The sequence below is a fragment of the Peromyscus californicus genome, unplaced genomic scaffold, assembly GCF_007827085.1.
Source record: "Peromyscus californicus insignis strain IS unplaced genomic scaffold, ASM782708v3 Scaffold_21__1_contigs__length_65335640, whole genome shotgun sequence".
In the NCBI taxonomy this organism is placed as follows: Eukaryota; Metazoa; Chordata; class Mammalia; order Rodentia; family Cricetidae; genus Peromyscus; species Peromyscus californicus.
In genome coordinates this window covers 12,213,560-12,237,046 of record NW_026294514.1, presented here as the reverse complement: position 1 = coordinate 12,237,046, position 23,487 = coordinate 12,213,560, and the positions used below count along the sequence as shown (strand labels likewise).

At 45.6% G+C, this 23,487-nt stretch overlaps 1 protein-coding gene across 2 annotated transcripts; it reads right to left on the bottom strand.

Annotated features, from left to right (window-relative positions):
- Positions 1 to 5,086: 5,086 nt before the first annotated feature.
- Bzw1 (basic leucine zipper and W2 domains 1) lies at positions 5,087 to 21,574 on the bottom strand. 2 transcript variants are annotated; one of them, XM_052749515.1, is made up of 12 exons: positions 21,444 to 21,574; positions 20,190 to 20,263; positions 16,209 to 16,385; positions 14,568 to 14,662; positions 13,151 to 13,216; positions 12,441 to 12,576; positions 11,297 to 11,406; positions 11,025 to 11,195; positions 9,334 to 9,480; positions 8,548 to 8,686; positions 7,978 to 8,100; positions 5,087 to 7,350 (listed from the first exon to the last, which is right to left on the bottom strand). In XM_052749515.1, the coding sequence occupies exons 2-12, from the start codon at positions 20,251 to 20,253 to the stop codon at positions 7,319 to 7,321; spliced, it is 1,260 nt and encodes a 419-aa protein (XP_052605475.1). In that variant the 5' UTR covers positions 20,254 to 20,263; positions 21,444 to 21,574; the 3' UTR covers positions 5,087 to 7,318. The 2 variants fall into 2 exon arrangements, with proteins under 2 accessions (XP_052605475.1, XP_052605476.1); XM_052749516.1 differs by lacking the exons at positions 20,190 to 20,263; positions 21,444 to 21,574 and having other exon boundaries at positions 14,657 to 14,662; positions 16,209 to 16,286.
- Positions 21,575 to 23,487: the final 1,913 nt, after the last annotated feature.

Below are 23,487 nucleotides of genomic sequence, written 5' to 3'. Positions count from 1 at the left end.
CTTGAGAGGCAAGGGCATGTGGATCTCTTATGATCGAGGTCAACCTTGTCTACACAGGCAGTTGCAGGCCAGCAGGGACTGAACTGTCTCAAAATTAAACAGCAAGGTGGCTTAGTAAAGTTCAACTCCCAGAACCAATATGGTAGGAAAGAACTGACCTTCACAAGTGTGTGCATGAATGCAGGCACAACATGCTCAAACACACGATGTAAAAACAAAAAGGAAGAGATCCAGCTTTGGAATTGCCATCAAGTGGGGAAAGTCTTAGAAGAGATCGAGCCTGTTGGCTTTAATGTGGCACTTTTACTCTGCGAGGAAAAGTCACGAGGCAGGACAAAACTCACTATCAAAGTTTTATTAGGAGACGAGAGGGACAGAAGAGAGCGTGATCAGGCATGTGAAGACATGTGCAGAGAGAGGGTGGGGAGGAAAGGGGAGGGGCCTGTGTCCCGCTTCTTATGGATTCCCCTGAACATTACGTTGTAAGGCCCCATGCTTGGCTACTGAACTGCAAATGTGCGGTCTTGTAACTGGAGGAGTGGCCAGGAATCCCAACCTTCCACACTCTTATTATAAAAAGGTGGGTGAACAGGAATGGGGGAGCTGTCTCCCAAAACTGCTTCCAGTTGACTCAGTGGGTGTCAGTTAACTCTTGGGGGGTAGGAAAGGGGGCTTCTGAGGTGGCCAGGCATCTTGGGATGGTGGGCTGTCATCTGCTGCCTTGGAGCTGTCCATCTTTCTTGGCTTGGGACTCTGGCTGCTTGAGTCTGAGCGAGTCCTTGTGAGACAGAGAAAAGCTTAGAAAAAGAAGTATATGCTTTTTCCTTTGGGGGAGGGGGGTTCCAGGGTGAGGGAGGGGGTCCTGGGACCAGGAAAGTTTGGGTTGTACTTATCTGAAGCAGATACGACCTGTCCAGATGGATTCAAGTTGATTCTGGAGCTTGGAAGAATTTTTAAACATTAAGCAGCAGCCATAGGAAATTTAAATTCTTGAGCTTTGGACTGTTACTGTTCCTTACCGCCTGGGTATATCTGATGGTACTTGGGCTCCAGCTCTATGGTGATCCTGTGACAATTGGCTGAGTAGTTAATTAGAAGAGGGAACCAGGAAGAGAAAAGCTTGTGGGGCGAAATCTCATTCTTCTGGAATTGGTGATAAGGCAGTGGATCCTGAGGTCCTCTGGAACTTGAGAGAGCAGGGCCTTGTCTGTGTCACTGTGCATGAGAAGCACTGCTAACTTAGTCTGGAGTGAGGCACATGGAGGGAGCAAACGAAACAAAAGCTCCTACCTTAGCTGGAAAATCTCTTCCCATTAGGTACCCCTGAAAGTACAATTAAGTGGTAAGGTCTGGTGAGGTGGGTAAGGCTGTCATAGGGAAATGAGGAGAGGTGGGACCCCAAAACACCCTCAGGACTGAGTAAGTGGCTTGGTGTCCAAAAGGAAGGAACAGTTCGCCCCATGCGTCCTCCTGGGTTCCCTGTGAGCCCATGGCCAAGCCTAGGAGGTCTGCTGGAGGTCTTTGATGTCCCCATGCCACCAGGTGCATGAGGGCAGTCAGCTGACCAGCATCTCTCTAGGTGGCACTTTGAACAAGGCTCAATTGATGGCCTGAGGAGCAGGGCACGCACTAGCCTGTGTGGCCTTTTTTAGCAGAGGAACCTGGAAGCCCTTATGCAGCTGCTTAGATAGCGTGTGCCAGCATTTGGCAATTCTGTTCACAGGTTTTCTCATCTCTTCCATGGTACCTTAAATGCCACAGCTAAAACTTCTGCCTGTGGGGTCAGGAGCCCTCTCTCCAGATGCTTAAATTTAGCCCTGATGTCGGGAAGCTCTGGGAAACACGAGACAGGTTTTATTTATTTATTTATTTATTTATTTATTTATTTATTTTTGGATAGTTTGCTGGTTTGAGGACAGCTATAGGAAGACCCGCCAGGAGGCAGGTTGTAAACTGATCTCTGGCTAGAGAGCCATCTGGATTATTATAATCCCAATGTGGGTCCTGATTGTAAACTCATTTGCATTTCATCCTAGCCTGCTTCCAGACCTGTCTGTGCTTCTCAGGAGTGAAAGTGGGAGCCAGAGTCGGGCAGAAGCGGCCTTGGAGGTTAGATAAGCGTAGATTCTTTGGAGTCAGAGATTCCTCGGGTTCAGGAATGCACGTGGGCAGGAGAGAAAGAATCAAAAAGGGAGGGATCAGAGCTTAGGTAAAAAGCTTGAGAATAAGGTAACCCTGTTCATTTGCCTGTTCGCTGGCAGAAGTTAAATAATTCCCATGAAATATCGGGGTCCAAGCAGCCATTACGCAGCCATGTTTACTGGTATCTAGGGATATTTAAAGCATTTTTCAGAGGAGCGGGACCAAGAGGAGGAAGCCTTTGTCCCATGACTGTAGCCGAGAGAAAAAAATAAACAATTGAAATAACAAATGGGACCCAAGACTCCCAGTCTCAGACATCCCTGAGGCAAGGGAAGGATCTGTGAATCAGCATGTTACCCCACCCTTCGTCAAGAGAGGGACAAGGGCCAGGGGTGTACTACCCAGAGGACCCCCGACACCCCCACCCCCCCGCCCCCGGGGTCCGACAGTGAGAAATACATCTCATGCTACAGTCCTGGGAAATGGCGAGGGATTGGAAAGAGAAAACTCAACAATCTGGGCAGCCAGTGTGTAAAAAAAAGTAGGCAGTCGTAGACGGAAGAGACCTTGGTACAGGGTCCCAGACGCAGAGTGCTGGGAGAACCTGCTTCGTCACAGCACCAATGTTGGTTTTAATGTGGTGGTGCTGTTATTCATTGAGCAGCGCTGTTACAGCCTGTTACAGCGAGAAAGGCCGTGCGGTACAACGAAACCCACTATCAGAGTTTTATTAGGAGGGAGGGAGGGACAGAAGAGAGCGTGACCAGGCGTGGTCATGTAGCTGGAGGAGTGGCCAGGAATCCCAACACAGCCCTTGAATCTATGGGATTTTGTGGTTATTCCAGATGCAGTCACAATTTCATTGTCACCTTTACTATGTCAGTAGACAGAACTGTGGGAAACCCCTACAAGTCTCACACTAGTGTGGGTATGCTAACAAGTGTTCTACCACTTGGTGAGCTCTCCAACCAACTTTTTTTAAACAGGTAACGACATGATAATGCTTGCTAACTGCAGCAACTAGAATCCACCACACAACCATAAACATTCAAATTTCATTATAGTCTCCTAATCTTTCACTTTCTTGGGATAATCCACCAAGGAATTCTGGAACTTTTTCTTTCCACCTCTCCTAGAAACACAGCACTGGCCCAGGCTGCCTCAGCCTCTGGGAGCTGGGATGACCTGCCCAGCAGCTGGTCAGTAACACAGGGTTCCACAAATAGGGGTTACTAAACGGCCTTGACCCAGCACATTTGTTAAGTATCCTTGCCATTTAATTGAGTCTGGAAGCCTATTGGCTAGAGTTAAGAATTACACCTACGGCCTCACCTATCAGACAAGGCTCCCCTGCTGAGCTACAGCCCAGCCAATTCCACCCAAGTTGGTCAAGAGTTATTAATCCACTATCAATTTACATTTTCCTCAAGAAAAAGGCAATTCTAAACTAAGTTGTTTCTAGTCAAAAGCATCAGCTATTTCCAGATTGTTTAAACCCTGCCCCCGGAACACCTTTCATTACCCCATCTCCACCCATTTTATTCAAGCTGTAGCCCTGGCTGGCCTGGATTCACATCTACCTGCCGCTTTCTCCTGAGTGCTGGGTTGAAAGCATGATCTCCACGCTCACAGTATTCCTAGTATTTTAAATCTTAAGGCCTCAGTATTATGGTTGTATTGAAGTATTTAAGATTGATAATAAAAGACTAATACTGAACACACACATCCTAACAAAGCAATTTAAGACTTTTCACGATTGCTTATTTTAACATAATACCTGAGGAAAGTGTTACGACACAAAGTAATTCAAACTCAAACATTGGTTTGTTACACTCACATCAACCAAGTTTCTAGGTTCTGAAAGCAGACTCCTTGAGCAGAGATGTTGACAAGTGTGGCTGTCTGGATGGGAATGACTCCACAGGACCACCTGCTGCCCAGTTTGTAGAGCTGTTTTCCAAGGATTAGGCGGTGTACATCTGGAGGTAGGTAGGCGTTGAGGTTGCAAAAGCCCATGGCATTTCCAGTGTGTCTGCCTCCTGGGTGTCTTCTCAGCATGTAAGCTCCCAGCTACCGTTCCATGCCATGCCCCTCTATCTACCTGCTGCCATGCTCCAGCCATGACGTCACAGACTAACCCTCTGGGACTGTGAGCCCCCAAATCAAATGCTTTTATAAATTGCCTTGGTCATGGTGTTTTGTCACAGCAATAGAGTAAGACAAACAGCAAAATTTCAAAACCATTTTTCCCCCCTGGTGCTCTCCACAACTCTGAAATGGACCATTTTTCTACAGGATTTCTAATGGTTTTTAAAAAACACATTAGAAGAAACTCAGATTAAACAATAAATCTACAGTCAAATTGAGAAGAGGCAGAGTTCAGGCCAGTCAAGACTAGCCTCAAACTTGCAGCAGCAAGTCTATTTGCCTTTTTCTCCATTGCTAGGATTACAGGTGTGAGCCACTTCATCTGGCTTCAAGAATCTGCAAAGCCCTACTAAGCCCCAAGGCCAAGTGGAAATGCTTTGCCTGGTGCTAAGGTACAAATCACAGTTGGGAAATGATTCATAGATTGTGAATTGCCCATTACAGGCCTAGGCTACACAGAGGACTGAGGCAGGAGGACTGAAGTGTACAGCCTGCCTGGGCACAGGAGTCTCAAGGCTACCGTGAGCATCTTAATGAGACCATCTCAAGATGGCTCAGTGGTAGTTTGTCATTACAAGACTGGTCAAGGCCCAGTGTCGAGAAAGGAGAAAGGGAAGGAGAGCTTTTCCAGTGACCCTGATAGAAAGAACAAAAACTTTTACACCGAATAACAATAAACATTAGAAACATACCATTAAGCCTCTACTTTAGGTTATATTACATTTTCTCAATGGTTAAGTTCATTCTTAGAGGATATAAAAATACTCTTTTACATATAAAGCACAGACACGGTATATAGTGTATCTATATTAAAATTTATTGGGGGCACTATTGGGAAAAGGGTTCTGGGGAGTTCTGATAATGGAAAAGCTTCAACACTGCTGTAAGTTAACCTCCTGGTCACATGCATTTCCCTTACCACCATCATTATGCCAAGGAAAACGTGGCATTTTGGTATCCGGAGATTTTATAAGAACAGTATTTCTAGGACAATAATCCTAGTAAGGTGACATTTATCAGTTCTAAATACACAGTATAGTATCCAAGAGACTGAAAGCCTTAGAAACTGACACCAAATTAGGGAAGTCAATCAACAGTTGTCTATAATGATAAAAGCAGTTTTAACATCTCTATTAGGAATTACATATTGGAGGCCATGACCATAGGTTGGCATTTAAATTCAAAATGAGATTTTATAAATTGCTCCCTTTCTTTACATTGTATTTACAGGTGCCTTACCCATGTACTATATAGTAAGTAAACACTACTGTGTATGAAGGGAAAAAAAATCTATGATCAAAGATCATAATGTAGTTCTGGAAGACTCCACACTCTTTCACTATACACAGTATATAATAAACAGGGTGCGTTTTGAACGGCGGTAGCATGCAAGGATCTGGTTGTAGAAATGGCAATGTAGTTTCAGCTACATTGGAATCTGTGAGGTGTTTTAGTCTACAAGTTGAAAGGACGAATTAATGCTTATACAGTAAACATCTGAAAGCACAACACACAGCACATCATTGGGAATCAATGGGATTTGTTAGGGGGTAAAAAAAGACTAATCTATAAAACCTAAATGTAAGGATGGACTTTATTTAAAAAAAAATTTTTTTTTAGGACTACAAATTACAAAGAAAAAGCAGATCACTACACAGAATCTAATGAATACATTTGCCTGTGCATAAAACTTTATCAAAGTCATTCATTTTACAAATTCACCCCACCCATCCATGTTTTTGCTATAATGCTCTCAAGGTTACTATACCTTTATTTCAAATTATATTACATGTTATTCTCTCAAGACAAGCTTTAAATACCAAATTATTGGCTTCTAAGAATGGCACCTTCAAAAATGGGTAATTTCCACTCAGTCTCTGGTGGCATTATTCTATTTTCTTTTACCAATTAAAAAACTCACTTTTAGCCTTTCCCAAAAAGGTGGCTACATTTCCCCCTACCAACTACAAATGGATAGCAAAAAGAAAAGCAACGTAAAAGGCAGCCATTAGAATCAATGGATTAATCATTTAAAGAAGTATTTGGCTCATGGCAATTAAAAAAAAATGGCAACTAGGGTATGTTACTAGGTGCTGGAACATAGAAAAATGAAGCCAGGCCCAGTAGGAGGCGGCTATGACTGCCTTCACCTTCCTAACAGGAAATGGAGTCCTGATAGATCCTGGGAGAACATGCTCACCCCGAACACTCCCAACCATCTCAGGGGTTAGTAACAAGCTGTTTCCTCGACTCCCAATCCTTTGGGAACCCCTTCCTCACAGTCTAGCTGTGTCCTGAGTAGAATGTTTATTCAGAGAATCTACGTTATCCAAAGACACAGATGGACACACAAGTTTCCAGGGAAAAACTCAGCTCTCTTCCTACCTCTGCCATGAGCTCTCAAACTGTATAGTTTGCTCTCCATGGATTTACTAAGGATGAAACCAGAGAACAAACAACATCTGGGGTTAAAAATACAATAAAATGCTAACATATAACCAATGGTCCAAACACTCAGGATTCATGTTATGGATTCAATTGTCTACAGGATTTTTGCTGATGGGACAGGGCTCTGGACATACTAAATTATCACACAAATCATTGCCTTTTGAGACTTTGGATACTTTTACAGTTTAATTTGCAAACAGAATTTTTTGTAACAAATTATTTTTAACCAAATCCTATCTTGAAAACTGTTATATAGAAAACCCAGGTTGGATAAAGTGAAGTGCTCACTGCGAAGGCCTTACATCACATTATTACAGTAGAAAATACAGGAGGTAGAAGGTAACTGACAGACAATGCCACACCAGATTCAGTTCTACAGCCCCTGCAGCTCCTGACACATGGCTTCTGAAACCAACCCACCGTTTCCAGGAACCATAAAAAGTGAAAATAAAAACTGCCATGAAAGCCCTTATATCATGCTTGATATAGGGAGGTAGGGAGATGTAAGAACCAGGACACATGAGACATGACATTTTATCTACAACTCCTGTTTGCTTTACTGAGGATGTTGTTTCAAAATTCAGTCACCTTCTTCAGCTTCAGACTCAGATTCTAGAAAAGAGTTTGAAAACTAGTTAAACATCATTTCAGGAAGCCATTATTTGAAACTTTATAATCATGTAAGAATTTGACTAATATCATTTGAGAACAAGTACACACTTACAAATCTCAAAAATGTCAACAATTTCCCTACTGTTTAGTGTAAGATCCCATAACGGGGCTGGGAAGACCACAGTAAGCCCATGGTAAGATCTAACCCCAGTTTGATCCTTGTTAAAGGAAAGTTGTTCCCACATGTGGCAATCACACTCATACACATATACTAAATAAAAATACAATAAAACTTTAAAAATGATTACAAGATTAAAGTTTAGTTTCTACTCTTGGCTGAAAAAGAGATAACCATGGTAAAATAAAGAACAGAAAATCTCCCCAGATAGTGTGGCAACAGGATCAAAGAAACCTGTGTGAAGGTTTATCAGTGTCACATCTCAAACCAACTTGTGGTAGGTGAACTTTATGTACCTATAATCCTAGCGCCTGGGAGGTGGTGGGAGGTGGAGGCAAGGGAACAGCTAAGTTCAAAGCCATTCAGGGCTACACCACGAAGTCGTATCTAAAAAGACAACACAAACCAATGCTACAACCCAATTTCCAATGCACACAGCGGATACTCACCCTCTTCAGCGTTTTTGAGCCATTCCACAAACTTCTTCATCTGCTCAAGGAAGACGCTTTTCCCCTTTGCAACGTGCGCATCTTTATACCACTTCAGAATGGGCTCTTCACTCAGGACTTCAGCTGCAAAGAACGGCATTTCTATTAGAAACCACACAAGGTAAAAATGCCTACGTGGCACCTGGGGTGTTTTTCTGTGGGGATAAGGGTGTGGTGGGGAAAGAGATTCTCACTTGTAGATTTATTTAATTTGTAAGCTAGCCTCACAGATAATAGCAACGTACCAAGTAAAACACTCAATTCTGCTGGGTGTGGGGACCCCAATTCTACACTTGGGAGGAAGAGGCAGAGGCAGGTGGATCTTTCTCTAAGTTCCAGGCCAGTCAACACAACAGGGACAGCCTGTCTCAACCACAAACAGAATGACAACCCTCCATTTAAGCAGAGATGACTACAGGGAGTGCATGTGACTACAGGGAGTGCATGTGACTACAGGGAGCTCATGTCCAGACACTCCTTATTTCCAGTACTTAAGGAATTAATGCAACTTCCACAAGACTGAAGAGTTACCTTTATAAAAAAGCACCACAATTTTCTGGAAGGCTTTCATGAAGTGAATGTTGTCATAGCAGTACTCCTGAATCTTCAGTAACAGGGTCAGCTCAGACTGACCCTGAGTGGTGAAGGCAGCGAGCAGAGGGCTGTATTGCTTTTCAAAGAAAACATGGCTTACTCATTACAATGGTCATCACTACAAAATTCCCACAATACAGAGCTCACCTGTACCTCAGTGAATTCTAATCAGTTCATTGGAAATCAGGAATAAAAAATAGGAAAGCAGAAAAATATACTAAGCTCTATTCAGGTAAGTATATTTCAGTGGGGTAAGAAAAAAAACCTTCCCATTTTCCAATTCCTTCAGCAGTACCAAATCACAGGCTTCAATTATTTTTAAGCATTTTATTATTTTTAATCTATGAACCAAATTAAGCCAAGTCAGCCTTAAAAGCATTATCAACACTAATGTCTACTTCCTGGTAGATGGTCCCCAGCACCACAAATGTGGTAAATCCTTTAGAGCAGTGGTTCTCAACCTTCCGAATGCAGTTCCTCATGGTGTGTGATCCCCAACCATAAACTTATTTGTTACTACTTGATAAATCTAATTTTGCTACTGTTCTGAATTGTAATATAAATATGTGTTTCCTTAGGCAACCCCTGTGAAAGGGTCATTCGACCCACTCCCCAAAGGTCATGACCCACATGTTGAGAACCACTGCCTTAGACAAACACCCACTGACAGTCTACACCCCCACTAAAGTGTGACACTTCGCTTCCCCAAGGGACAACCCCTACCTTCAAGTGCTTGATGGCTTGTTCTGCTACAAGCTCCTCCTTTTTGTTCCACTCCACGGTGCTCATCACACTTGACCAGACTATCCCAATGACCACTGGTTCGGGGATGTTATTTTTTTTCATCTCTTCCTTGACATATAAAATTATCTGCAAAAAATCCAAATTTAGTAGAGAGGCCATTTTTAATATAAACAAACTTCATAAATCAAATTTAGACATTTTACAAAAATATAAAAAAGCCTTTTCAGGGGCTGGAGAGATGGCTCAGGTTAAGAGCACTGACTACTCTTCCAGAGGACCTAGGTTCCATTCCCAGCACCCACATGGCAGCTCACAACTGTCTGTAACTCCAGTTCCAGGGGACCCGACATCCATGGCAAAATACCAATGCACATAAAGTAAAAATAAATAAAATAAAAAATTAGCCGGGCGGTGGTGGCGCACGCCTTTAATCCCAGCACTCGGGAGGCAGAGCCAGGCGGATCTCTGTGAGTTCGAGGCCAGCCTGGACTACCAAGTGAGTTCCAGGAAAGGCGCAAAGCTACACAGAGAAACCCTGTCTCGAAAAACCAAAAAAAAAAAAAAATTAAAAGCCTTTCCAGCCAGGCGTGGTGGCGCCTTTAACCCCCAGCTCTCCTGAGGCACAGGCAGGTGGCTCTCTGAGTTTGAGGCCAATGTGGTCTACAAAGAAGTCCCAGGACAGCCAGAGCTATACTGTGAGCCCATGCCTGAAACAAACAAACAAACAAACAGCCTTTCTATGAAACTGGCCACAAATTCCTCCTGTGCTGCATACAAACAGAAAGCCACTGCCACGGGGCAGGACCCTGAGACTGAATCTATTTTATGTACAGACCAGCGGCGCGGCAGGTGAGACGGCTCAGCAGACAGATGGGGTGCCTGCAACCAAGCCTGACAGCCCAAGACTGATTCCCCAGACCCACACGGCGGGAGGTCAGTGCACAAATGCCCACCCTCTAAATAAACGGAACAACCATCACTACCACAACCAAACTGGCTCCAAATGAAAAATGTCTGCCCCTGGCCTACACACCACAAAATCTTCTCTATTTTACTTCTCTAAGTTACTATTTCTGGGCCATGAGTAAAACTAAAATGTGAAAATGTAGCCACAAACAGATGGCTTAAAAAGGGCTGGGCGGGCCGGGCGGTGGTGGCGCACGCCTTTAATCCCAGCACTCGGGAGGCAGAGCCAGGCGGATCTCTGTGAGTTCAAGGCCAGCCTGGGCTACCAAGTGAGTTCCAGGAAAGGCGCAAAGCTACACAGAGAAACCCTGTCTCGAAAAACCAAAAAAGGGCTGGGCGGATAGCCGGGCGGTGGTGGCGCACGCCTTTAATCCCAGCACTCGGGAGGCAGAGGCAGGTGGATCTCTGTGAGTTCGAGGCCAGCCTGGGCTACCAAGTGAGTTCCAGGAAAGGCGCAAAGCTACACAGAGAAACCCTGTCTCGAAAAACCAAAAAAAAAAAAAAAAAAAAAAAAAAAGAAATGTTAAAAAAGGGCTGGGCGGAGAGCTGGCAGGTGAGAGCACGGATGCTCTCCTGGACCCGTAACCCCAGTTCCTCTCTGACCCACGTGAGCAGCAGGCACTCACACTGAGGCACACAGCCATGGACGCAGGTGAAACACACACACACATTCAGAACAGAATGGTCTGCACAGAGCAGCTTACGTCCTTGAAGGGATCCCCACGGGACATCTGCTCCTGAAGCTCTTTCTGGAGCTCCTTCCGAGCCCCGATGGTCTGCTGGTTGCGGACGTACTCCGAAAGCTCCTTCAAGCCTGCCTCAGTGAAATACTTGGTGAAGTGCTCGACGCTTTGCTTATTGGCAGGGAACAGCTCCTGAAAGAACAATCGGTTAGGTGTCTTACACCAAATGAAAAGTTGTTTTCAGATTCACATCACCGAGCAGGTGGAGGGGAGGGAGGAGGAGAGGTACAGACCATCAATCTGTTGTCCATGCTGACTTTCCGGAGACTTGCAGCAACCGCATTGATGTCCTTCTCATTGATCCACGATTTAAAGAGCTTCACAGCAAATGCTGCTGAAACCCCTGGGAAAGAAAGAAGCTAATCGAACACAAGTACCTGCCTCAGTTTCTCCAAGTCCAGGCCACCCCTCACTTCCCTGTGCCAATGTGACCAAGCCCCATATTCTGTCATTTGATAATTTTAAGTTACTGATCCAGTCAAAGTTGATAACTTAGATGCCAACCAGTGCTATTCTAAGAAAAGGGACCTCACATTCCCAGCAACTTGCAGGTATGGAGAAAAAAAAGGTAGGCATTTAAGAAAATGACTGTAAGGGCTAAGTAAGGCTCAGTTGGGAGAGCATTTCCTTAACTCCTGGGTTCCTCAACCGACTCTGAGTTCCCAAGAGACTTCTCATTTTCAGACATACAATCGTATGCCCTTCAACCTGGGTATGTGCTGTACTCTAAAGACATACCCTAAACTTGGATGCTAAAGGTATGAATCAAGTGTCCAAAACTGGAATGCCCCCCCCCCATTTTTTTTTTCTTTTAAAGGGGCTGGACAAATGGTTGGTTGGTTCAATGATTAAGAGCACTTGCTCTTTCTTCTAGAGGAGCTGAGTTCGGATCCCAGCATCCTCATAGTTTACAGCTACCTGTAATTTTAGTTCCTGAAAACCCAACATTCTCTTCTAGCCATCCAGGATTCCTACGTGCATCTAGTGTACATAAACTCACACACAGAAAAAAATAAATCTTAAAAGCGTCCTAAGTGCCTGAGGAGATACTTAAGCTGGTGAACCACGTGCAATGCACACATGAGGATGGGGGCCTGAGCTCCAGAACTAATGTTGGAGGAGGAGCAAGGAAGCAGAGCATGACAGTGTCCCCTGTAAGCCAGGACTAGGGACATGGAAACAGATGAATGACTCCCTCAGGCCCACTGGCCAGCCAGCCCAATCTACTAGTGAGTTCCAGGCCAGTGAGAGACTTCGGTGATACCTAAGGAACACCTCAACTCCCTCCCCACCTCCCAGCATGCATAATGTCCAGGCACCCCGGGTGCATACACAAACAGCAAAGCATGCTTTTACGACAGTTCAAAGGCCAGTTACCTTCTTTAACCAAGTTCTCATTGTAAAGGCTATTAAGAATGGACGCGTTAAGTGTTCCATTAGCCAGAAGAACCCCGGTCAACATGGCGAGCTTGTTCCTCTCCGACTCTGAAAACCCCTTTAGGAAGAGCAATAACTGCAAAAGTAAAAAGTTAGGGTTCAAAAGAGCACCTGCATTATGCTAAAAGCAGTAAAACAGACTACACTCAGCTCTGAGGCCCAACCATTCACCTTTATTTATAAAACTCATTAACCCAGAGGTCTTGGACAAATTACTAAATGTTTGGGTCTTGGTTTCATTACATAGTAAATGTGAAAATAAAACATGCTACAGGTTTTTTGTTGTTGTTGTTTTTTAAATTAATACTGAAGAGTTAGAATAGACTTTTTGCTGCTGCATCCATTTATGAAATATTTGACATTAGGATTAAAATAGAAGTAATCTCCTCAGCATCTTCTGCTCTGGCCCTTTACCCTATACTTTCTAAACAATCCCTAGATTTTTAACTGTCATTTGTTTCAACATAACAAACACTATTTGAAATAACTAGGTTTCAAATATTTCAGCAAACTGATATACTCTGCAAACTATATTTCAGTAACAGCCTACTTAAACATCTAAACGACATCCACTATGTGGCTGAATTGAATTAACATTTCCCTTTCTATTCTGGTGCTAAGTACATGCTCTACCCAATTCTTCTTCATACCTTTTTAACTTCATCTTCAAAACCTTTCTCCAGATATTTGTAGCGCCTTATTAACTTGTTAAAAACCTAGAAGAAGATCAAAGTCATTTATAGAACCACTGGATAATCTCACCACATACTAAAAATATGGCCACTTCTCAATAACTTTACCATTTATGTTAAATAAAGACTAAGTAATTATTGCTCAACTAACATAAGATCACAAAATAAAGCTCTTTTTCCCAGACAGACACCAAATTCCAGGTTAGATACTTAAAATTCTTTGCTTACAAGTAGTAAATATTTAACTATGAAGTTGAATATGGTAACACAGCTTTTGGCACTGGGAACGCTGAGGCATGAGGGTTACTTAAGTTCAAACCTAGGTTGGGCTACAAAGTGAGTTCCAGTCCAGCCTGGATAAACCCATTTTTTTCTCTTCAAAATGAAAAGAGTGTCTACAGAAAGGCTCAATATGGCAATCACAATAAAAAACTGACTTCTGTTCATCTTAGCTTTTTTTGTTCATAGTCTCCCTCTAAGTAGCCCAAGTCTGCCCAAATCTGAGATTTTCTAGCCTCAAACTCCTGAGTGTGGGATTATAGGCATGAATTACAACATCCAGCTTAGTATCTTCCTTGTGTGGAGGTGGGATGGGGGACTCAAACAGGCGTTCATGTAGTGTAGGCTGGCATTGAACACACTTACCTGAGGATGATTTTGGTCTTTCCCCATCCTCCTGCCCCAAACTCTCAAGTGCTGGAATTATCAAGCTGGCTTCCTGCCTTTCTTTTCTTCTTTTTGTTTTTTTGAGACAGGGGTTCTCTGTGTAACAGCCCCGGCTGTCCTGGAACTCGCTCTGTAGACTAAGCTGGCTTCAAACTCAGAGACCCGCCTGCCTCTGCCTCCAGAGTACTGGAATTAAAGGCGTGCGTCATTGTCCAGCTGCTCACTGCCTTTCTTAAGGGCTTGAGAGTTAACTTGGTGGTCAAGAGTGTCCACTGCTCTCACACTTTTTGGGTTCCAGCACTAAGAATGGACAAGCTCACAACTACCTGTTACTATGCAGTCAGAAGATCTGATGCCTCTGGTCTCTGAGGACACCTGCACTCAGGGGCACACATCCATAATAACCCCCTCCCCCCAAACAGAAAAAAGAGTAAAGGCTGGGCTTGCTGAAGAAGGCACTCTCTGAGTTTGAGGCCAACAAAGGCTACATACTAAGACTTTGTCTCAAAAAAACAAAAACAAAGCCCCAAATCACAGCAAATTTACTTTCTATGTTATTCTTCTGAAGTTTCTAATATGCCATATTTATTTCATCAAGACCTTAAAACTTAAAACCAAACTGAACTTTCTACCTGCGGCCTGTAAAAAGCAGAACATCCCTTGGACACTCCCCAGATGAATGGTAGCTATGATGGACAGCTTCGTTTACCTGAGCAAATGCTTGCATGGTCTCTAGGTCTTCTTGTGCTGCAAACACACAGACATCTGTGCGCATCATGTCATCTGCCAGTGTACCACCTGGGGCTAAGAAACAGTTAATAGTCAATTTGCAGTGGCCACCATAAATGGATGATCATTTCAGCCTTACATACTAATAAGGATTTCCAATGTAAAATAAAATAGTAACACTCTTAAGATGAATTAAAATCCAAATGGTCAGATGGCTCGGTGTGTACAAATAAAATGAATAATTTCTTTTTTTTTTCCCCCTTGTTTTTTGAGACAGCGTTTCCCTGTGTAGTTCTTTGGCGCTTTCCTGGAACTCACTCTGTAGCCCAAGCTGGCCTTAAACTCAGAGATCCACCTGCTTCTGCCTCCCGAATGCTGGGATTAAAGGCGTGCCCACCACCACCTGGCTAAAATGAGCACAGCAATCAAGCAAGCAAGTACCCCCCAAAGAGACTCAGTGAGTCAAGGTGCTTGCTGCCAAGCCTGCAGGAACCTAATATTTACTACACACGCCCACACAGATTCCTGCACATACAAAATAAAAGTAGAAATGTTTAGTAAAATAAGCTCAGGAAATCAACTCAAGTGGAAGTGTTCAGATCTGGTTTTGATTATATTTAACTTTCTACACAGAAAGTAACTCTTTAAACTTCCAAGGAGATTGCACTGTACCTTTACGAAAGGATCTTGCCACTTAGCCCAGGCTGGCATGGAACTCATGATCCTCCCGAATACCTGGATTACAGATATGCCACCATAAGTGGCTCAAAATCCCCCTTTTCATATTCTAACAAATGAAGAAGGCAAGCTAAGACAAGAGAAATTCCCTATTCAAGGCTAGCCTAGGCTACACACATCCAAGGGAAATCTTATCTTAAAAAAGATCGGTGGGTGTGTGAAATCGGCAGGGTACAGACCAAGTAAGACTGTGTTAAAAAGCATTAAAACTGGGTAACAGATCAGATGTTCATTATACTATTCTCTTTACTATCCTTGAAAGTTGCTTGCCTGTTGTGGTGGCCAAGCCTCTAATCCGAGTTCTTAGAAGACACAAGAATCCTCAGCAACATATCAAATTCAAGGCCATTCAGGGCTACATAAATGAGATCATGCCTCCAAAACAAAGGGGGAAAAAAAAAGAGGAAAAACCAGGTCAACTCGAGGCTAGCCTGATCTACAGTGACCTCCATGGCAGCCATGGATACATAGGGGAACCATCTCAAAAAAACTCCTCCTCTAGACACACACAGAAAATCCCTTTAGTAAATACTTAAAACATACAAGGTAGGGGGCTGGAGATTGTTCAGTGGTTAATCACACTGGGCTCAATCCCCAGCACCCACAATACAGCTCACAACTGTCTGTAACTCTGTTCCAGGGGATCTGCCACCCTCACACAGACACACATGCAGGTAAAACACCAATGCACATATAATAAAGTAACAGCCCCATCTCAAAATCCCCAAACCCCAGCCTACAGGGGGTAGAAACAAAACCTAACACAGTATAACCAAAACACATCCCTCTCATTGGCTTTGTCAGAAGCTCATATTCTGGCTTTTCCATGATCTATGTATTATTTCACTTTCCTCCATGACACCCACCAAACCCAAATGCTTACCCAGCATTCCGCCAGCCACCAGGATGTCAAAGAGGGTCTCTGCATAGCGGCGGTAGTCAAGTTTTGCTCCAGAAGCATCAAGAAACTTAGCTACTGCTTCCAAATCAGTCCCAGTTTCAGTTAAGCCTTGAATAATACAGTCTTGAAACTGAGTAGGGTCAAACCTCTCTTTTTCATCTGGGGGGAAAAAAAACAAAAAGTTATCACAGATGGAACAACCAGCACCTTATGAAGCCAAGTTAACCCAATTACTGAGTTTCATTTAATTCAACAGCTGGAAAAAGGCAAGTACCCAAGACTTGGAACAAGTAAGCTTGACAGGAGAAAGATGTGTGTCGTGACACACACACACCCCGCAGGCAGGATGACCTATCTGGTCAACACCATGTGCCTGCTACACTTCTGCAAGCTGGATGCATAGGGCTTCCTGCTTCTTCCCACTGTCTCCAGACTGCTCTGATGAACACTAACCTATGCCAGCCATGGTGACACAGGCCTTTCATCCCAGCACTGGAAAGGCAGAGGCAGGTGGATCCGAGTTCCAGGCCAGCCTGTTCTACCTAGTGAGATCCTGTCTCAAAAGCAAATAAAAACAAATCTCCTTACCGTTAACCTTTCTATACCCTGTATACTTTACTCCTCTGAAAATTTGCACTCAAGTTCCCCCTTCCCCTAGACAGGGTTATAGGTTATCTGCCTAACCTTGCATTTCCAAGTGCTACAGAACTGGGTATAGAATCCAGTTTCCTAAGCTATGCCAGCACTACCGAGCTACAATCTAGCCCCAGTTTGATAAGGTTGATACAGAGTATCTTCCTAACTTGTATCCACATTATCAAGATAGTCTCTCACTGGACTTAGAGCTCACTGATTTTTCTAGACTGGCTGGCCAGCAGGTTTCAGGGATCCTCCTGCCTCTGCCTCACCCATGCTGAATCACAGAGATGAGCTACTATGCCTGAAAATATGGGTAGTAGGGATCAAATGCAGGTCTTCATGCTTGTGGGGCAACCATTTTACTCAGTCATCTCTTCAGTCCCTTCTTATTAGTTTTGAGCAAGTCTCACTTGCTTCAGGGTGGTTGAAAACTCACTGTGACTTTCAATTTATGATCCTTCAGCATCCGTATCTTAAGCTCTGCAACAGGTTCTAGGGCTTTATACATGCTAGACAGGTACTCTACCAAACTCTATCTCCAGTCCTGTTTTGATTTTTCCCGAGACGGGGTCTCTACTAGCCCTGGCTGTCGTGGAACCCATTATGTAGACCAGGCTGGCCTTGAACTCAGAGGTCTGCCTGTCTCTATCTTCAGAGTACTAGGATTAAAGGCATGGGCCACCACTGCCTGGCTGTTTTTGTTTTCCTGAGACACCGTCTCTGCTCTGTGGCTGGATGTGTGGCCACACCACTTTTAAAGTTTTTGGCGGATCTTTCCCCCCTTTCTTTTATGTGTGCCAACACTGGCTTTTCTTTCCAATGTAACTACTCATCTGGCTTTCAACCCAGTAATAACCTTATGAGGCTGATCTTTTTTGTTCCCATCTTTTCAGAGAGGAAACGGAATCAGAAAAATTACATAACCGAAGACTATATTGGCTAATAGCTCAGAGTATGCACCCTGAAGTCAAAACACTTGATTGTTGGGCCGGGCATGGTGACACACACCTTTAATCCCAACACTGCAAAGGCAGAAGATATGTGAGCTTGAGGCCAGCCTGGTCTACAGTGAATTCCGGGACAGCCAGGGCTATGTAGAGACCATGGCCCCAAACAAACAAAACCCACCGGAATGAAATCCTGATTTCCACTACACCCTACGCGTGTGTGTGCCCAGAGCCTGAGGAGGCCAGAAGTGTATCCCCTGGAACTGGAGGTGCAAGAAGATGTGAGCTGCCTTATGTGGGTGCTGGGAATCAGATAGATACTCTGCAAGAACAGCAAGTGCTCTGACTTGCCGAAACATCTCTTCCAGGCCCAGATCAGCCAATATCTACATTTCTGTGAGTATTAAATAATACAAAGTAGAAAGCACAGCCTTTACTGAACTATCCAACCCTCACACTCTCCAGGGCCTCCCACACGGTAGGCAAGTGTCCTGCCACTGATGTGCACCTCCAGCCCTTTGATGTCTTGCTTTGCCAATTTATGTTAGATGATGACATTTGAATTTTCACAATTGTCAGGTGAGGCTAGACAATACCTAATTTTTTTACACACTACTAGAGAGAGAAATTATTTTTTCCAGAATTTTCCTGAAAGTCCTGCCTTCAAAACTCCCTTAGGTCCAAGCAAACACAGATGATTATACCCTGAACCAGGAGGCCGGAAGAGATCTTTTTTTTTCCCCGTTACCTTTCTGTGGTGGGGGTGGGGAGGAGGAGAGGGGGCTTAAAGATAGGGTCTTTTGTATCCTAGGCTGGTCCAGTTAACTGATGGTAACTCTTCTGCCTCAGTCTTATGGGCATTCCATTATAGGCATATGCCACATGACACCAGGCATGAATGATCTTTATCTGGATTTAAGGAAGTGGCAACTCCCAGATGCTAACAATAAAAGTTATTTGTTACTATCAATTATATCAAAATGATGCCAGGAATTTACAAACTCCAAGAATACATATTTTTTCACTATGGACAAATTGCTTTAGTTTAAAGAACATTTATTGGCTAAATCTATACCTATAAAGACTAGAACAAGGGATACTTTGGTTTTACCACAAGGGGACAGAGTATGGAGAACACACACACAAAAAATATCTCATGTCAAACTGCCTATAATAGGTAGAAAACCAGAAACAACCTAAGACCAATCTCACTACACAGCCCTAGCTGGTCTACAACTCACTAAATAGACCTCCATTTTCTGGCCTCTCCACTGCTAGAATTAAAGATGTGTGCCACCATACCTGGCTAATGTGTGTGTTCAAAGAATACCACTTAAACTTTTTTTTGTTTTGGTTTTTTGAGACAGGGTTTCTCTGTGTAGCCCTGGCTGTTCTGGAACTCAATCTGTAGACCAGACTGGTCTTGAACTCAGAGATCTGCCTGCTTCTATCTCCCAGTGTGGGATTAAAGAGAATCCTATCTTCAATGCCCAGATTGGATTGCCAGTAGGAGCTCATGCCTTTAATCCCAGCACTTGGGAGGTCACTGGAGGCCAGCCTGAGCTATAATCTGAAACCCTTAAAAAAAAAATTACAGGCTGGAGAGATGGCTCAGTGGTTAAGAGCACTGGCTGCTCTTCCAGAGGTCCTGAGTTCAATTCCCAGCAACCACATGGTGGCTCACAACCATCCGTACTGAGATATGGTGCCGTCTTCTGGCCTGCAGGTATTTCATGCAGACAGAACACTTATACATAATAATACCACTATATACATAATAAATAAATCTTTAAAAAAAATTACAATGTGAACCGTAGTCTACAATTTCATAAGTTAAAACCTGATTTTTCTCCCACACATCTTTTCTAAAACCTAGAGCATGTTATATACTCTATCAATGAGACTCTCTTTCACAGATCTCCACAAAATCTTGGTGAAATTAGTGATTTTAGGAGTGTCTCCCTTTCTTTTAGCCTTCTTCCTTCAAACAAACTCTGGTGCACGCCTTTAATCTCAGGACTCAGGAGGCAGTCAGGAAGATCTCCGTGAGTTCAAGGCCAGCCTAGTCTACAAAGTGAGTCCCAGGACAGCCAGTGCTGTTAAACAGAGAAGTCCAGTCTAAAAAGACAAAAACTACCAATCTAAAAGCACAGCTTTTCATCTTAGCCACTAGAGTGTTCACACTAAAGGACTACTGATACTAAAAAGTGAAGATCTGAGAAAACAGTAGAAACACTAAGCGTGCTATCTGAAATAGCAGTCAGCTAGAAACCCAAGTTTCTGTTCTTTTCTCTGGAGGGGTTAGTAACATGCAGCTGACTGAGAGAGAAACCAAGGTAGATGTCGGAAAGCTTAAGGGAGATGAACAAATACTTACCTCTTTTTCTGGTTTTAAAACGCTGGCCTGATAGCGTTGGTTTTTGCTGCTTTTGATTATTCATAAAAGACACCCTAGAGAAGAGAAATAATAGGGCCTTAAAAATGCATCTTCGCCAGTAACATTAACTTCTAAAACACAGTATCAAACCTTAAGCCAAAAAAAATCACAGCTAATCAAACCGAGCACACACTTTCAGTTCACCGGCAACAGAGCCAGCCGGTGCAGGTACGTTTCCCTCCTACAAGAACCCCTTTAACGAAGTCCCGGAACTACACCCCGATTAGACACTATACTGTCACCCTGTATGGTGGTGGCAAATCGCCGTCTGTCACGAGCCCGTTTGCTCAGCCTCTTCCACACTTCCCTTTGCAGCGCCCGCTTTTCCTAAGCCACCAGAACTCGGCGGACTCTCACGGCCACGAGCCGAAGAGTCTCGGCCCAAGGGAATCCATCATCCCTCCTCCACAGCGGCGTCCCTCACTCCAAAGCGGCGCCTTGGAGCTTGCACCCTTCCAAAAGCTGCAAAAACTCGAGAGCCGGCCGCACACGCTCCAGCCCGAGCAAGCTGCCTCCTCCTCCTCCTCCTCCTCCTCCTCCCCGGCCGGGCACGTGTCTCCGCATCCACACCCTTGCCCGTGCCTCCCGCCTCGGCAGGGGCACCCCCCGCCCCTGCTGCCCGGGCCTCGGCGGGGGCCCCACCGCGCCCGCGGGCCCTTCCTCCACCGACCCTGTCGCCTGCGGTGGTGGCCGCCGCGCCGAGCGGACCACAGGCGCCGAGGCGCTGCGCGCCGGGGCCCCCGCCGCCCCGTACATCCGCCCGCCCTCCCGCGAAAAGCAGCGGCGGAGGCGGCGACCGCGGCGGTGGTGGCGGCGGCTGCGCCCCGCCCGCCGAACCAACCACCCCCCTCCCAACCCCCCCACGCGTACATCACCCAACAGAGGCCGCGGCGGCTTTGTTACCCAGGCCGGCCGGGGCGCACACGGGGGTGGGGTGGGGTGGGGTGGGGGGGGGGGGCGGCGCGCCGCCAGCCCCGGCGCCCCGCGGCCGCCTCCCTTGCCCGCCCGCCCCGCCAGCCAGAGCGGCGGCCCCCCCCGGCTTACGGTAGAATCCAGGCCCCGGAGCCCTCCGCCGAACCGCGCCGCCACCCTTCGCCCTCCGCCGCCGCCGGGCCGCCGAGCGCCCCGACCCCCCCCCCCCCACCACCACCACACACACCACCCTCCCCCGGGCCTGCGCCGCGCTCGCCTCACCGAATTTAAGGCGAAGAGAAAAGAGCCAGAAACCCCCGAGCTGGCGGCAACTGCGGCGCTGTCTCCTCTGCGACCGGAACTAACGCGAGCAGGAGGAGAGGAAGAGGCGCCACCCCCGCCCCGGCGGCCTGCTATCGCGAGAGTTCGCACCCTGCCCCGGCGCCGGGGACGCGGGGTGGCGGCTCGGGGGAGTGGGAGCCACCGACGGCCGCCGCGGGGTGGGCGCCCCGGCTTCCGCTTGGGGCTTAGCCCCAGGCTGCCCCGACCCGTGGGCCAGGCTAGCCCACCGCTCCTCCCCCGCCGCACCCTCCGGCCCCTCCGCTCGCGGCGCGGGTGGGAGCGGGGAGGCCGCCCCTCGACGGGCGCGAGTTGGACCCGTCCGCTCCATCCCGGGTGCCTGCCGCCACGCCTAGCCAAGGGGTGCTTGTCCCCTGACTGCGGTGGGCTGGGGACCCTCCCTGGGGACCACCCCTCCACACACGCACACACACACACACACACACACACTCACACACACACACACACACACCTCGCAGAGTGTGTAATTGGTTCTGGTGCAGGACCCAAGAATGTGCCTTTTTATCTCAGAGTCTCCGAGATGCAGGTATTGCCAATGCCAATTGCCAGTGCCACACTTTGAGGACCTTCGCAAGGGTGTATTCTAGGAGACATCAGATAAAAAAAACTATGCGCCTGCAACTTGTTTGTGCGCCCTTTCCGGCTGCTTCCTCGCCCTCCTGCTAGAGAAACCCTGAAATCGGAATTTGTCCTTAAAATCACCTTCCCCGTCCCAACTTCTCTTTCTTATCATACATACTCGGTAAAAAAATAAAAATAAAAAAATAAATAAAAATAAAAACCAAAAACCAGTGTATATTTATTAATCGCCTTCTTAACGCTCTGACCGCTGCCTTCACCTACCAACTTGATCGGAAAATTACTTCTTAGAGTTGTTTCCTGAAAATCCAGTCATTCTTAGTCTTCGCCCTCCTTGCCTCGTAATATTTTGTATGTTCCCGGTCTCCTTAGAACCTTGCCCTGGGTATTCGGGTTACTCAATAGTCTGCGCTTCTGCCCACCACGGTTCCTGTTCTCACAACTTTAATCTTCCTTACTCATCCATACAAGGCGCCTGTGTTCTTGAGGGCTTAACATTTACTGCATTGAAAGGAGTTTCAGAGTCACCTCTAAGTCATCAAACTGCTATTTGTTGGATCTAGGCAGTATTCCTTCCCAAGCTGAAGAAACAGCGGTGGGCAGATACTCTCGTAGGAAGAACCTGACTTCTTGGAGGTACTACTGCAGGTGGCCAGCAGGACTGAACTCTGTGGGGACCTGGAAAGGCTGTGGGGCACAGGTGGGAGTCAGGGCATAGGGAGTCTAAGCCTCTCTACCTTCATACTCTAACTGCCAGTCCTATGGCGTTTCTCTTGGAAACCTCATTTCATACTCTGTGCATAGACTACCATTTCCCCATATTATTTTTGTTTCTGATTTGTTAAGGGTACAATATTTCACCATTAAAAAAAGCAGTGTTGTGGAATGTGTGTATGTGTGTGTGTGATCAGACATTCTCCCAAGCACTTTTTTCACTACATTGAAAACTTGAAACTGCCCTATGACCTTGACACTATTGTTGGTCTCATCTTGTTGGGAAGAGGAGGTCAGTTAACTTGCCCAAGGTCATGTAGAGCTGTTAGTGGAGGAGCTGGCTCAGTTGGAACCTGTCAGCCTGGCTCTACCAGTATAATGAATGAACTGCCTGGTCAGCTAGAGCTAGAGACAGAGATAAAAGTTAGGCAGGCCCATATCCTCATAAAACTTTCATCTGTGTTTGCTGTATTTCCCAATTCTCTCTCTTTTCCGTTAGCATCGTGATCACATCCTGTCTTTGTATTTTTAAGACAGGGTCTAGCCAAGGCTGGTCTTGAACTGGCAATCCTCCTGCATCAGCTTTCCAGGTGCTTGGATTATAGGCACCAGTCACCAAGCCCAATTGATTTATGTTTCTGTTCCCCCTAATTAAATGAGGCTTCCTCATAGT